This window comes from Pseudophryne corroboree, chromosome 3 (assembly GCF_028390025.1).
Source record: "Pseudophryne corroboree isolate aPseCor3 chromosome 3, aPseCor3.hap2, whole genome shotgun sequence".
NCBI classification, from domain to species: Eukaryota; Metazoa; Chordata; class Amphibia; order Anura; family Myobatrachidae; genus Pseudophryne; species Pseudophryne corroboree.
The window spans coordinates 225,666,319-225,680,877 of record NC_086446.1 but is presented as its reverse complement, the minus strand read 5'-3'; the positions used below and the strand labels follow the sequence as shown (position 1 = coordinate 225,680,877).

At 45.3% G+C, this 14,559-nt stretch overlaps 1 protein-coding gene across 1 annotated transcript in view; it reads left to right on the top strand.

Moving 5' to 3' along the window:
• Positions 1-14,559, top strand: part of CHAT (choline O-acetyltransferase) — a 248,852-nt gene that overhangs the window by 115,959 nt on the left and 118,334 nt on the right. The window contains exon 8 of the mRNA XM_063958862.1: positions 11,099-11,268. Coding sequence (XP_063814932.1) covers positions 11,099-11,268 — 170 coding nt within the window. The remainder of the gene's footprint in view (positions 1-11,098; positions 11,269-14,559) is intronic.

Sequence of the window (14,559 nt, the reverse complement as noted above, 5' to 3'; positions counted from 1 at the left end):
TTTATCTCTCTCCACTTTATCTATCTGCGAGCTTTGTACCTGCATCTCATTACTGCAGAAGGATGGGGCACCAGAGATCAGTGGATATTTTATATTACTCTATCAGAGGATAGTGGAGGATCACTGATAAAAGGTCCAATACAACATATAAATTACCTTTAGGCATCTATCGCTACTGGATTTTAGAATTCAGAGAGATTATAGAACCCGTAAAGCCAATATTCTTTTACTAGTACCAATTTTAGATACAGTGCAGAACTAGTGCAGAAAAAAATACAGCCAACCCGTACCTAAGACCCCAATGTAATCATAGTGAGAAACACTGACTTATATACTGAGCTAATTAAACCAGTCCCTGTAACCTGTAGAAGGTAGCCAAAGCACATCTATCAATATGACAAGCTACAACAAATAAAAGATCGTAGCAAGCCAGGTGAATTATGAAAAGGCAAAGCAAAAGTGAACCAAGGACATGGATTTATTAACTGATCAATACTGTATTTATTTATTTGCTTGCTTAATTTACCAAGTAATCAATACTGTATTTGTTAGCTATACTGACCTGCTGATCTCCTCCTAATGCAGTAGTTTAGAATCTCAGTCCTGAAATAATGCAGTGTATGAATAACTGGAAATCACTGATGTATGAATTTAAAGCAAGTAATGTCTCCTGCAGTTACTATAGTTGACAATACTACTTACCCTGTCCCTGGTGGTCAGGCCAGGTCCTCCTATTCTGCGACACGACTTCCAGTGCTCATGCATGTTGGAGACCTTAGGAGAAGATTTTATACATAGAGGGCAATCAAGATCAAGACTACACCCCTTACCCCGCAGGGTGTGCAGTGTGGGCCCCCTGGACCCCGGGGGGCCTTGTGCATCACACACACTGCACCAATTATAAATACGCCAGTGGGCCAGATTCAAAGAAGTACGCTACTGCAGCTGCAAGTGTGGTTTTAAATGCAACTGCAGATATCAGCAAGTGAAGCTGCCACCCAGAAATCAAAAGATGCCCACCGGAGCGACTGCAACTCATTCACAGTTGCGAATACACAGCCTATACGCAAGAACGGGAAACATTGACTGCTTGAGTAGGTCTATGGCTATGCAAACTAGCCGCAGCAGTAGTCATGTAGGCTACACAACCGCTTAGAGTGCCACATATGTATGGCGCCACCGCTGCCATCTCCATCCTGACTGCTGACCGATGTGCCTACAGAGATGTGCTTGCAACATTGCTGCACTACCTGCAGAGAGAGTCCGGACCGCAGGGAGAGGGAGGGAAACCACTGGGACAGGGTCGCATCCTGAGGGCACCATCTTCCTGCAAACACACTCACTAGCTCCCTGTCTCCCCAGTCACCAACTATGGCCCTCATTCCGAGTTGATCGCTCGCAAGGCGAATGTAGCAGAGTTACACACGCTAAGCCGCCGCCTACTGGGAGTGAATCTTAGCTTCTTAAATGTGCGACCGATGTATGCGCAATATTGCGATTACAAACGAGTTAGCAGTTTTTGAGTAGCTTCAGACTTACTCTGCCTGTGCGATCAGTTCAGTGCTTTTCGGTCCTGGCTGACGTCATAAACACACCCAACGTTCGCCCAGGCACACCCACCGTTTCCCCGGCCACTCCTGCGTTTTCTCCGGAAACGGTAGCGTTTCCAGCCACACGCCCCTAAAACGCCGTGCATCCGCCCAGAAACACCCATTTCCTGTCAATCACAATGCGAACGTTGGAGCGATGAAAAAGCCGTGAGTAAACTTACTTTCTTCATAGTAAAGTTACTTGGCGCAGTCGCAGTGCGAACATTGCGCATGCGCACTAAGAGAATTCTCACTGCGATGCGATGAAAATCTCCGAGCGAACAACTCGGAATGAGGGCCAATATACCGGTCACACCTGCCTTGGTCACCCACTATCTACTCGTCACCCCTGCCACCCACTATTTACCTGTCACCCCTGCCTCAGTCACCCACTATCTACCTGTAAATCCTGCCAGCCACTATCTGCCTGTAACCCCTGCCTCAACAGTAATCTACCATCTCCCTGTCACTCACTATCTCCCTGAAACCTTGAGGTTACAATTGTGTGGCCACGCCCATTTCTTGTGAGCTCACACCCCTTTCTGCGGCAGTGCATGCTGTCCCTTTAAAAAGTTTATCCCATGAGGCTCCAAAATGTATATTTGCTGACTCAAAAAAATAAATAAGCTTGGGCCGGCCTTGCATGCAGGCGTTATGTTTTTTGCACGCTAGAAACTGCAGCAGACTCAGACACATGCCCAGAAAATGGCCTGCCTGCATTTATGACCACTCCCCGCTAACACCCCTAAACTGTAATTTCCTGTCAATCACTTTGCGTAGGAAACCTCAGTGCATGCGGGTCCGCCGCAACGTTTTGATTCATGCACAACACGAACACAGCACATGTGCAGTCTGACGATAATCTCTCAGTTCCATGGAACATAGGCTTTGCTTACTTCTCTGAATGTGGCCCTATGTGCTAAGTGGCATCACATGCTACAGGGCTTTTTTTTGGCGCACTCTCAAAAATTCTATAAGAAATGAAAAGGTTTTTTTTGTGAATAATATAAGGTATTAAAACATCACTTTTTTTCTAAATATTAAAAAAGAGTCTCCAAACAAACACACATAAATAGTAATTTGACATTTTGACAAAATGGCACCATGTAGTGAAAGCACAGATTCTAGCACTTTGCCAGTGCCATTGCTATCTTCTATGTACAGTATGTGCCATCTTCCCAAATATCCCAGGGAAGATAGCAACTTCACAAAAGGTATGTTGAAGGCGAAGGGAGGGGGGGGGGGGGGGAGGCTCAGCTATAGAAAGGAGGTAGGCTGCTGCAAAACTGAGGTGCTTAGGATTATTTTTTTGTCAAAATACACAGCTAGGGACTAGAGATGAGCGGGTTCGGTTTCTCTGAATCCGAACCCGCCCGAACTTCATGTTTTTTTTCACGGGTCCGAGCGACTCGGATCTTCCCGCCTTGCTCGGTTAACCCGAGCGCGCCCGAACGTCATCATGACGCTGTCGGATTCTCGCGAGGCTCGGATTCTATCGCGAGACTCGGATTCTATATAAGGAGCCGCGCGTCGCCGCCATTTTCACACGTGCATTGAGATTGATAGGGAGAGGACGTGGCTGGCGTCCTCTCCATTTAGATTAGGGTTGAGAGAGAGAGAGAGAGATTGACCTGAGGCTGTGATACTGTAGAAGAGAGTGCAGAGTTTAGTGACTGACGACCACAGTGACCACCAGACAGTGCAGTTGTTTGTTTTATTTAATATATCCGTTCTCTGCCTGAAAAAAACGATACACACAGTGACTCAGTCACATACCATATCTGTGTGCACTGCTCAGCCCAGTGTGCTGCATCAATGTATATATATATCTGACTGTGCTCAGCTCACACAGCTTATAATTGTGGGGGAGACTGGGGAGCACTGCAATGCCAGTTATAGGTTATAGCAGGAGCCAGGAGTACATAATATTATATTAAAATTAAACAGTGCACACTTTTGCTGCAGGAGTGCCACTGCCAGTGTGACTAGTGACCAGTGACCTGACCACCAGTATATATAATATTAGTAGTATACTATCTCTTTATCAACCAGTCTATATTAGCAGCAGACACAGTACAGTGCGGTAGTTCACGGCTGTGGCTACCTCTGTGTCGGCACTCGGCAGCCCGTCCATAATTGTATATACCACCTAACCGTGGTTTTTTTTTCTTTCTTTATACATACATACTAGTTACGAGTATACTATCTCTTTATCAACCAGTCTATATATTAGCAGCAGACACAGTACAGTGCGGTAGTTCACGGCTGTGGCTACCTCTGTGTCGGCACTCGGCAGCCCGTCCATAATTGTATATACCACCTAACCGTGGTTTTTTTTTCTTTCTTTATACATACATACTAGTTACGAGTATACTATCTCTTTATCAACCAGTCTATATATTAGCAGCAGACACAGTACAGTGCGGTAGTTCACGGCTGTGGCTACCTCTGTGTCGGCACTCGGCAGCCCGTCCATAATTGTATATACCACCTAACCGTGGTTTTTTTTTCTTTCTTTATACATACATACTAGTTACGAGTATACTATCTCTTTATCAACCAGTCTATATTAGCAGCAGACACAGTACAGTGCGGTAGTTCACGGCTGTGGCTACCTCTGTGTCGGCACTCGGCAGCCCGTCCATAATTGTATATACCACCTAACCGTGGTTTTTTTTTTCTTTCTTTATAGTCATACTAGTTACGAGTATACTATCTCTTTATCAACCAGTCTATATTAGCAGCAGACACAGTACAGTGCGGTAGTTCACGGCTGTGGCTACCTCTGTGTCGGCACTCGGCAGCCCGTCCATAATTGTATATACCACCTAACCGTGGTTTTTTTTTCTTTCTTTATAGTCATACTAGTTACGAGTATACTATCTCTTTATCAACCAGTCTATATTAGCAGCAGACACAGTACAGTGCGGTAGTTCACGGCTGTGGCTACCTCTGTGTCGGCACTCGGCAGCCCGTCCATAATTGTATATACCACCTAACCGTGGTTTTTTTTTCTTTCTTTATACATACATACTAGTTACGAGTATACTATCTCTTTATCAACCAGTCTATATATTAGCAGCAGACACAGTACAGTGCGGTAGTTCACGGCTGTGGCTACCTCTGTGTCGGCACTCGGCAGCCCGTCCATAATTGTATATACCACCTAACCGTGGTTTTTTTTTCTTTCTTTATAGTCATACTAGTTACGAGTATACTATCTCTTTATCAACCAGTCTATATTAGCAGCAGACACAGTACAGTGCGGTAGTTCACGGCTGTGGCTACCTCTGTGTCGGCACTCGGCAGCCCGTCCATAATTGTATATACCACCTAACCGTGGTTTTTTTTTCTTTCTTTATACATACATACTAGTTACGAGTATACTATCTCTTTATCAACCAGTCTATATATTAGCAGCAGACACAGTACAGTGCGGTAGTTCACGGCTGTGGCTACCTCTGTGTCGGCACTCGGCAGCCCGTCCATAATTGTATATACCACCTAACCGTGTTTTTTTTTTCTTTCTTTATACATACATACTAGTTACGAGTATACTATCTCTTTATCAACCAGTCTATATATTAGCAGCAGACACAGTACAGTGCGGTAGTTCACGGCTGTGGCTACCTCTGTGTCGGCACTCGGCAGCCCGTCCATAATTGTATATACCACCTAACCGTGGTTTTTTTTTCTTTCTTTATACATACATACTAGTTACGAGTATACTATCTCTTTATCAACCAGTCTATATATTAGCAGCAGACACAGTACAGTGCGGTAGTTCACGGCTGTGGCTACCTCTGTGTCGGCACTCGGCAGCCCGTCCATAATTGTATATACCACCTAACCGTGGTTTTTTTTTCTTTCTTTATACATACATACTAGTTACGAGTATACTATCTCTTTATCAACCAGTCTATATATTAGCAGCAGACACAGTACAGTGCGGTAGTTCACGGCTGTGGCTACCTCTGTGTCGGCACTCGGCAGCCCGTCCATAATTGTATATACCACCTAACCGTGGTTTTTTTTTTCTTTCTTTATACATACATACTAGTTACGAGTATACTATCTCTTTATCAACCAGTCTATATATTAGCAGCAGACACAGTACAGTGCGGTAGTTCACGGCTGTGGCTACCTCTGTGTCGGCACTCGGCAGCCCGTCCATAATTGTATATACCACCTAACCGTGGTTTTTTTTTCTTTCTTTATACATACATACTAGTTACGAGTATACTATCTCTTTATCAACCAGTCTATATATTAGCAGCAGACACAGTACAGTGCGGTAGTTCACGGCTGTGGCTACCTCTGTGTCGGCACTCGGCAGCCCGTCCATAATTGTATACCACCTAACCGTGGTTTTTTTTTTTCTTCTTTATACATACATAGTTACATAGACATCTCTTTATCAACCAGTCTATATTAGCAGCAGACACAGTACAGTACGGTAGTTCACGGCTGTGGCTACCTCTGTGTCTGCACTCGGCAGGCAGTCCATAATTGTAAACTAGTATCCATCTCCATTGTTTACCTGAGGTGCCTTTTAGTTGTGCCTATTAAAATATGGAGAACAAAAATGTTGAGGTTCCAAAATTAGGGAAAGATCAAGATCCACTTCCACCTCGTGCTGAAGCTGCTGCCACTAGTCATGGCCGAGATGATGAAATGCCAGCAACGTCGTCTGCCAAGGCCGATGCCCAATGTCATAGTACAGAGCATGTCAAATCCAAAACACCAAATATCAGAAAAAAAAGGACTCCAAAACCTAAAATAAAATTGTCGGAGAAGCGTGAACTTGCCAATATGCCATTTACGACACGGAGTGGCAAGGAACGGCTGAGGCCCTGGCCTATGTTCATGGCTAGTGGTTCAGCTTCACATGAGGATGGAAGCACTCAGCCTCTCGCTAGAAAAATGAAAAGACTCAAGCTGGCAAAAGCAGCACAGCAAAGAACTGTGCATTCTTCGAAATCCCAAATCCACAAGGAGAGTCCAATTGTGTCGGTTGCGATGCCTGACCTTCCCAACACTGGACGTGAAGAGCATGCGCCTTCCACCATTTGCACGCCCCCTGCAAGTGCTGGAAGGAGCACCCGCAGTCCAGTTCCTGATAGTCAGATTGAAGATGTCAGTGTTGAAGTACACCAGGATGAGGAGGATATGGGTGTTGCTGGCGCTGGGGAGGAAATTGACCAGGAGGATTCTGATGGTGAGGTGGTTTGTTTAAGTCAGGCACCCGGGGAGACACCTGTTGTCCGTGGGAGGAATATGGCCGTTGACATGCCAGGTGAAAATACCAAAAAAATCAGCTCTTCGGTGTGGAGGTATTTCACCAGAAATGCGGACAACAGGTGTCAAGCCGTGTGTTCCCTTTGTCAAGCTGTAATAAGTAGGGGTAAGGACGTTAACCACCTCAGAACATCCTCCCTTATACGTCACCTGCAGCGCATTCATAATAAGTCAGTGACAAGTTCAAAAACTTTGGGTGACAGCGGAAGCAGTCCACTGACCAGTAAATCCCTTCCTCTTGTAACCAAGCTCACGCAAACCACCCCACCAACTCCCTCAGTGTCAATTTCCTCCTTCCCCAGGAATGCCAATAGTCCTGCAGGCCATGTCACTGGCAATTCTGACGAGTCCTCTCCTGCCTGGGATTCCTCCGATGCATCCTTGCGTGTAACGCCTACTGCTGCTGGCGCTGCTGTTGTTGCTGCTGGGAGTCGATGGTCATCCCAGAGGGGAAGTCGTAAGACCACTTTTACTACTTCCACCAAGCAATTGACTGTCCAACAGTCCTTTGCGAGGAAGATGAAATATCACAGCAGTCATCCTACTGCAAAGCGGATAACTGAGGCCTTGGCATCCTGGGTGGTGAGAAACGTGGTTCCGGTATCCATCATTACTGCAGAGCCAACTAGAGACTTGTTGGAGGTACTGTGTCCCCGGTACCAAATACCATCTAGGTTCCATTTCTCTAGGCAGGCGATACCGAAAATGTACACAGACCTCAGAAAAAGAGTCACCAGTGTCCTAAAAAATGCAGCTGTACCCAATGTCCACTTAACCACGGACATGTGGACAAGTGGAGCAGGGCAGGGTCAGGACTATATGACTGTGACAGCCCACTGGGTAGATGTATGGACTCCCGCCGCAAGAACAGCAGCGGCGGCACCAGTAGCAGCATCTCGCAAACGCCAACTCTTTCCTAGGCAGGCTACGCTTTGTATCACCGGTTTCCAGAATACGCACACAGCTGAAAACCTCTTACGGCAACTGAGGAAGATCATCGCGAAATGGCTTACCCCAATTGGACTCTCCTGTGGATTTGTGGCATCGGACAACGCCAGCAATATTGTGTGTGCATTAAATATGGGCAAATTCCAGCACGTCCCATGTTTTGCACATACCTTGAATTTGGTGGTGCAGAATTTTTTAAAAAACGACAGGGGCGTGCAAGAGATGCTGTCGGTGGCCAGAAGAATTGCGGGACACTTTCGGCGTACAGGCACCACGTACAGAAGACTGGAGCACCACCAAAAACTACTGAACCTTCCCTGCCATCATCTGAAGCAAGAAGTGGTAACGAGGTGGAATTCAACCCTCTATATGCTTCAGAGGTTGGAGGAGCAGCAAAAGGCCATTCAAGCCTATACAATTGAGCACGATATAGTAGGTGGAATGCACCTGTCTCAAGCGCAGTGGAGAATGATTTCAACGTTGTGCCAGGTTCTGATGCCCTTTGAACTTGCCACACGTGAAGTCAGTTCAGACACTGCCAGCCTGAGTCAGGTCATTCCCCTCATCAGGCTTTTGCAGAAGAAGCTGGAGACATTGAAGGAGGAGCTAACACGGAGCGATTCCGCTAGGCATGTGGGACTTGTGGATGGAGCCCTTAATTCGCTTAACAAGGATTCACGGGTGGTCAATCTGTTGAAATCAGAGCACTACATTTTGGCCACCGTGCTCGATCCTAGATTTAAAGCCTACCTTGGATCTCTCTTTCCGGCAGACACAAGTCTGCTGGGGTTGAAAGACCTGCTGGTGACAAAATTGTCAAGTCAAGCGGAACGCGACCTGTCAACATCTCCTCCTTCACATTCTCCCGCAACTGGGGGTGCGAGGAAAAGGCAGAGAATTCCGAGCCCACCCGCTGGCGGTGATGCAGGGCAGTCTGGAGCGACTGCTGATGCTGACATCTGGTCCGGACTGAAGGACCTGACAACGATTACGGACATGTCGTCTACTGTCACTGCATATGATTCTCTCAACATTGATAGAATGGTGGAGGATTATATGAGTGACCGCATCCAAGTAGGCACGTCACACAGTCCGTACTTATACTGGCAGGAAAAAGAGGCAATTTGGAGGCCCTTGCACAAACTGGCTTTATTCTACCTAAGTTGCCCTCCCACAAGTGTGTACTCCGAAAGAGTGTTTAGTGCCGCCGCTCACCTTGTCAGCAATCGGCGTACGAGGTTACATCCAGAAAATGTGGAGAAGATGATGTTCATTAAAATGAATTATAATCAATTCCTCCGCGGAGACATTGACCAGCAGCAATTGCCTCCACAAAGTACACAGGGAGCTGAGATGGTGGATTCCAGTGGGGACGAATTGATAATCTGTGAGGAGGGGGATGTACACGGTGATATATCGGAGGGTGATGATGAGGTGGACATCTTGCCTCTGTAGAGCCAGTTTGTGCAAGGAGAGATTAATTGCTTCTTTTTTGGGGGGGGTCCAAACCAACCCGTCATATCAGTCACAGTCGTGTGGCAGACCCTGTCACTGAAATGATGGGTTGGTTAAAGTGTGCATGTCCTGTTTTGTTTATACAACATAAGGGTGGGTGGGAGGGCCCAAGGACAATTCCATCTTGCACCTCTTTTTTCTTTTCTTTTTCTTTGCATCATGTGCTGATTGGGGAGGGTTTTTTGGAAGGGACATCCTGCGTGACACTGCAGTGCCACTCCTAAATGGGCCCGGTGTTTGTGTCGGCCACTAGGGTCGCTAATCTTACTCACACAGTCAGCTACCTCATTGCGCCTCTTTTTTTCTTTGCGTCATGTGCTGTTTGGGGAGGGTTTTTTGGAAGGGACATCCTGCGTGACACTGTAGTGCCACTCCTAGATGGGCCCGGTGTTTGTGTCGGCCACTAGGGTCGCTAATCTTACTCACACAGCTACCTCATTGCGCCTCTTTTTTTCTTTGCGTCATGTGCTGTTTGGGGAGGGTTTTTTGGAAGGGCCATCCTGCGTGACACTGCAGTGCCACTCCTAGATGGGCCCGGTGTTTGTGTCGGCCACTAGGGTCGCTAATCTTACTCACACAGCTACCTCATTGCGCCTCTTTTTCTCTTTGCGTCATGTGCTGTTTGGGGAGGGTTTTTTGGAAGGGACATCCTGCGTGACACTGCAGTGCCACTCCTAGATGGGCCCGGTGTTTGTGTCGGCCACTAGGGTCGCTTATCTTACTCACACAGCGACCTCGGTGCAAATTTTAGGACTAAAAATAATATTGTGAGGTGTGAGGTATTCAGAATAGACTGAAAATGAGTGTAAATTATGGTTTTTGAGGTTAATAATACTTTGGGATCAAAATGACCCCCAAATTCTATGATTTAAGCTGTTTTTTAGTGTTTTTGGAAAAAAACACCCGAATCCAAAACACACCCGAATCCGACAAAAAAAATTCGGTGAGGTTTTGCCAAAACGCGTTCGAACCCAAAACACGGCCGCGGAACCGAACCCAAAACCAAAACACAAAACCCGAAAAATTTCAGGCGCTCATCTCTACTAGGGACCTCATCTGGTGGTTCCCTAACACTAAGGTTTAAGTCAGCACTGGTAAACCGCCCCAAGGCACCACACTGGTGGGAGGTTAAAGTGTTAATAAGTATTACATAAGTAAGAAGCAGTAGCTATGTGATAAATTTGTATGAAGTAATAATTACAATGTTAAAAGGTGTTACTTGAGCACCTGCAGCCAGCATTGCCTAGCTGTACCGCTCACTCATGCTATATTTTGGTTTCTGTTTACCCTTTTGGCTCAAACCTCTTTCTGCCCATTTCTATGCTTTCCATATGTACATCATCTTACACACTCTCGCCAGTTAGGACCTGTCACTCTACTGATCTTGGGGGACATCGGTGGCCAATCCCACTCTATGTTACCAGTGCACACCATCATTATGAAGTATTTTTTGTCGTTCAAGAGAAATATTATACAAATATTTCCTCTGCTGAATTATTAGGTGTTATTTAAGGACAGTGATTAGTTCCCTGCCTTTGCAATAGCGGGTATGTGCACCAAGGGGCATAGTTAGGAGTAGGACTAGAACCGCAATGCCTATATGATGACAGGTGCCACTACTGTAGGTGTTCTTAATACTAATCAATATGGTAATGCTTAATGCTCTGCTTCCATTACTTAAACAACCAATTTTTATGATCTGATCCATAAATATGAATTTATACTTTTTTATAATGTACATTTCACAGACTCCACAAATCGTGACTCTCTTGATATGATTGAAAGATGTATGTGCATTGTGTGCCTGGATGCACCAACAGGCCTAGAGCTAAATGACACCAATCGGGCCTTGCAGCTTCTTCATGGTGGAGGTTATGACAAAAACGGAGGCAATCGATGGTACGACAAGCCCATGCAGGTAAGTCCTTCTTTCCTATTGCAAATATTGCTGCATGCAGACATGTGTTTACTGTTAAAAAGAAAGGTAATACTCTAATTCAGTTTACAGATATGAAACTAATAGAAGAATAGGTATTTCAGCAATAGGGTGCTTGTGTTGCACTACGCATGCCTCAGAGCCAAACATTCTCAGTCACATCGCCGCTTACATCTGACGGGGTGTAACTGAGTGGTAATGGGGCGCTCACCCATAGGCAAAGTCTAATAAAGGGCTTTTGTTGGAATTGAGGGCTATGGTGGGTATTCATTGCTTGTCGGATCCTTCCTGTTAAAATATACGTATGGAAACACATGCACTGACCAAGTTGCATAAGCAAAATTGGACATATAGGACAATCTGAAAGCTAAACTAAAAAATAAATAATTTTGTACAGATGTGTCCGCTTACATCTTTGATCCATGTACTACAAGTAGGGTTACATATAATGCGCGAGTGCCATGTGACTTGGTAGCGCCAAGCCTCTTTTTTGCATTTTTTCCCACAATAAAGTATTTTAGATGCAATATACTGTAATAGAATGCACAAGCAGCTTCTGCTGATTAAAATGATATGCAGCATGCCTGTGTGTGACTGCGACTGTATTTGCATACAAAATGCTATGCTACAGTGTTTTCATTTGCTTGATATCATGACAATAGGGTACATGTTGGTAAATGTATTATCCATCATTATGAGGGAGAAGCGGTATCAGTACACGTTATGTGTGCTATACTGCTTCTCCCCCATGTAAGATACTGGCGGTACGGCACACTGACAGGGGCGCTGACAAGGCCAGTACATGTGTTTTCATACCTAGATTTTAACAGTACTGCTGGCACACCATGGGGTAAATGTATCACCCTGCGATATGGGTAAGACGCATTATCACAGTGCGCTGATACCACTTGTAAGACACTGGCGGTGCGGGCGCAGTGACAGAGGCGCTATTTGCTCCTGTCCATATAGGCGCTGCTATCTAAAAGATAGCAGGACGACATGCGCGGGCAATGTATGATTAATTTCGACAGCTGCAGGTGGTGAGCTCAGGAGGACATCGCTGGAGGGGGGAAGTTTTCGCTACCCCGCTTTGGAAGTCAAGATGTTAATACAGCTTGTCGATGTCCCTTCCTGCTTCGCCTCGGTAATGATGCAAAGAAGGAAGTGTTATAGCGGCACAATGCATGCCACTGTATTACAATTACCTAAAGGTTTATTAACATTACTTTTTAAATATAAGGAACTTTATAGGAAGTTTGATTTACGTTTATATTTGAATTAATTCCATCTTCTTAGACAACTAGTCTTATGTTGTATTTTTAATTTGTATCTGTGTAATGTTGTATGATGTATAGTGCTGTCCAGATCAAGCAAAACAAAACCGCACATACTCTTATGCATTGAGAAAAACTACCAACATAATGGACCATCTCTTAGTTACCAATGGGAATTAATGGGTGTTAACCTTTCCATCTGTTTGCAACTACGAATGTACTTAAGTAATCATGAGTGATCCCATTGGACCCTTACTTTGCATAAATGTTGGTCAGTCTCTGAGAAAATACATTAATATGAAGATCACGTTTCAGCAACATGTTCCAAAACTTGAACTCTGTCCAAGCCTCACTTATTTCTTTACTTTTAGACTGAATTGAGACAACAACTGCTATAAATTTATATAGATTAAACTGAATGTAAACAGTTTCTCACTTATGTTAAAATATATAAATACATGAAATTAGGGCTCATTTGCTAACAGTGCATTATATGTAAAAAAAAATTGCTAAATAACAGCACATAGAACCAGTCAGTCAAAAGTTAATGGTCATTTTGTTGTCCTTATCTGAATTAATTCAAAGGAAAGACTTGAATACCAGACTGGAGAATTTTTGTTCTTTAGCTTTGGAACTATGGGCCTAATTCCGAGTTGATCGCAGCGGAAAACTTGTTAGCAGTTGGGCAAAACCATGTGCACTGCAGGGGAGGCAGATATAACATGTGCAGAGAGAGTTAGATTTGGGTGGGGTGTGTTCAAACTGAAATCTAAATTGCAGTGTAAAAATAAAGCAGCCAGTGTTTACCCTGCACAGAAACAAAATAACCCATCAACATTTAACTCTCTCTGCAAATGTTATATCTGCCACACCTGCAGTGCACATTGGGGGTCATTCCGAGTTGTTCACTAGCAGATTTCGGTGGCAGCGCTGCGATCAGGCAAAAAATCGGCACTTCTGCGCATGCGTATGCGGTGCAATGAGCACGTGCATCGTACTATTACAAAGAACGATGTAGTTTCACACAAGATCTAGCAAAGCTTTTCAGTCGCACTGCTGGCTGCAGAGTGATTGACATGAAGTGGGCGTTTCTGGGTGTCAACTGGCCGTTTTCAGGGAGTGTTCGAAAAAATGCAGGCGTGCCAGGAAAAACGCAGGCGTGGCTGGCCGAACGCAGGGCGTGTTTGTGACGTCAAATCAGGAAATGAACAGTCTGAAGTGATCGCAAGCTAGGAGTAGGTCTGGAGCTACTCAGAAACTACACAATTTTTTTTTGTAGCCGCTCTGCGATCCTTTCGTTCGCACTTCTGCTAAGCTAAAATACACTCCCAGAGGGCGGCGGCTTAGCGTTTGCACGGCTGCTAAAAGCAGCTAGCGAGCGAACAACTCGGAATGAGGGCCATGGTTTTGCCCAACTGCTAACAAATCTGCTGCTGCGATCAACTCTGAATTACCCCCTATATGAACTATAAGTGCAGTATTAGGGCAAATACAGTGTCACATAGAGCACTCATGTGAACCTGCATGACATTTCTGAAGGCAAATTGCAAAAAAACAAAACCAAACCAAAAACATGCTTTGTCTAAAACTTATTAAAATCCACCTTTCCCTTCGCTATGACACCCCCACCCCAGCCTACACCGCTGCTCATACTCACCCACACCCGGAGATCGGTGATCGGAGCTCTTGGAGGGCTGCATATCACTGTGGCTCCCTGCTGCAGTGACCTGTAAAGTGAGCTGCCATTTTGCAGCTTCACTTTACTGCACTGGAGGTCACAGGAGCAGCAAGGAGCTCTGATGAGCGGCAGCCCGCTCCAGAGCATCAACCACCTGGGTAGGTAAATAGGATTTTTTTTTTCCTTTTCTTAACTGTGATAAGCATGCGTGTCCATCGGACACAATAGCTGATCACACTGACGGCTCCCCGCACAGCTTTCTTTGCCTAGGGGCAGAGTAAGCTATGCAGGAGTATCGGATTTATGAATATGAATTACTTG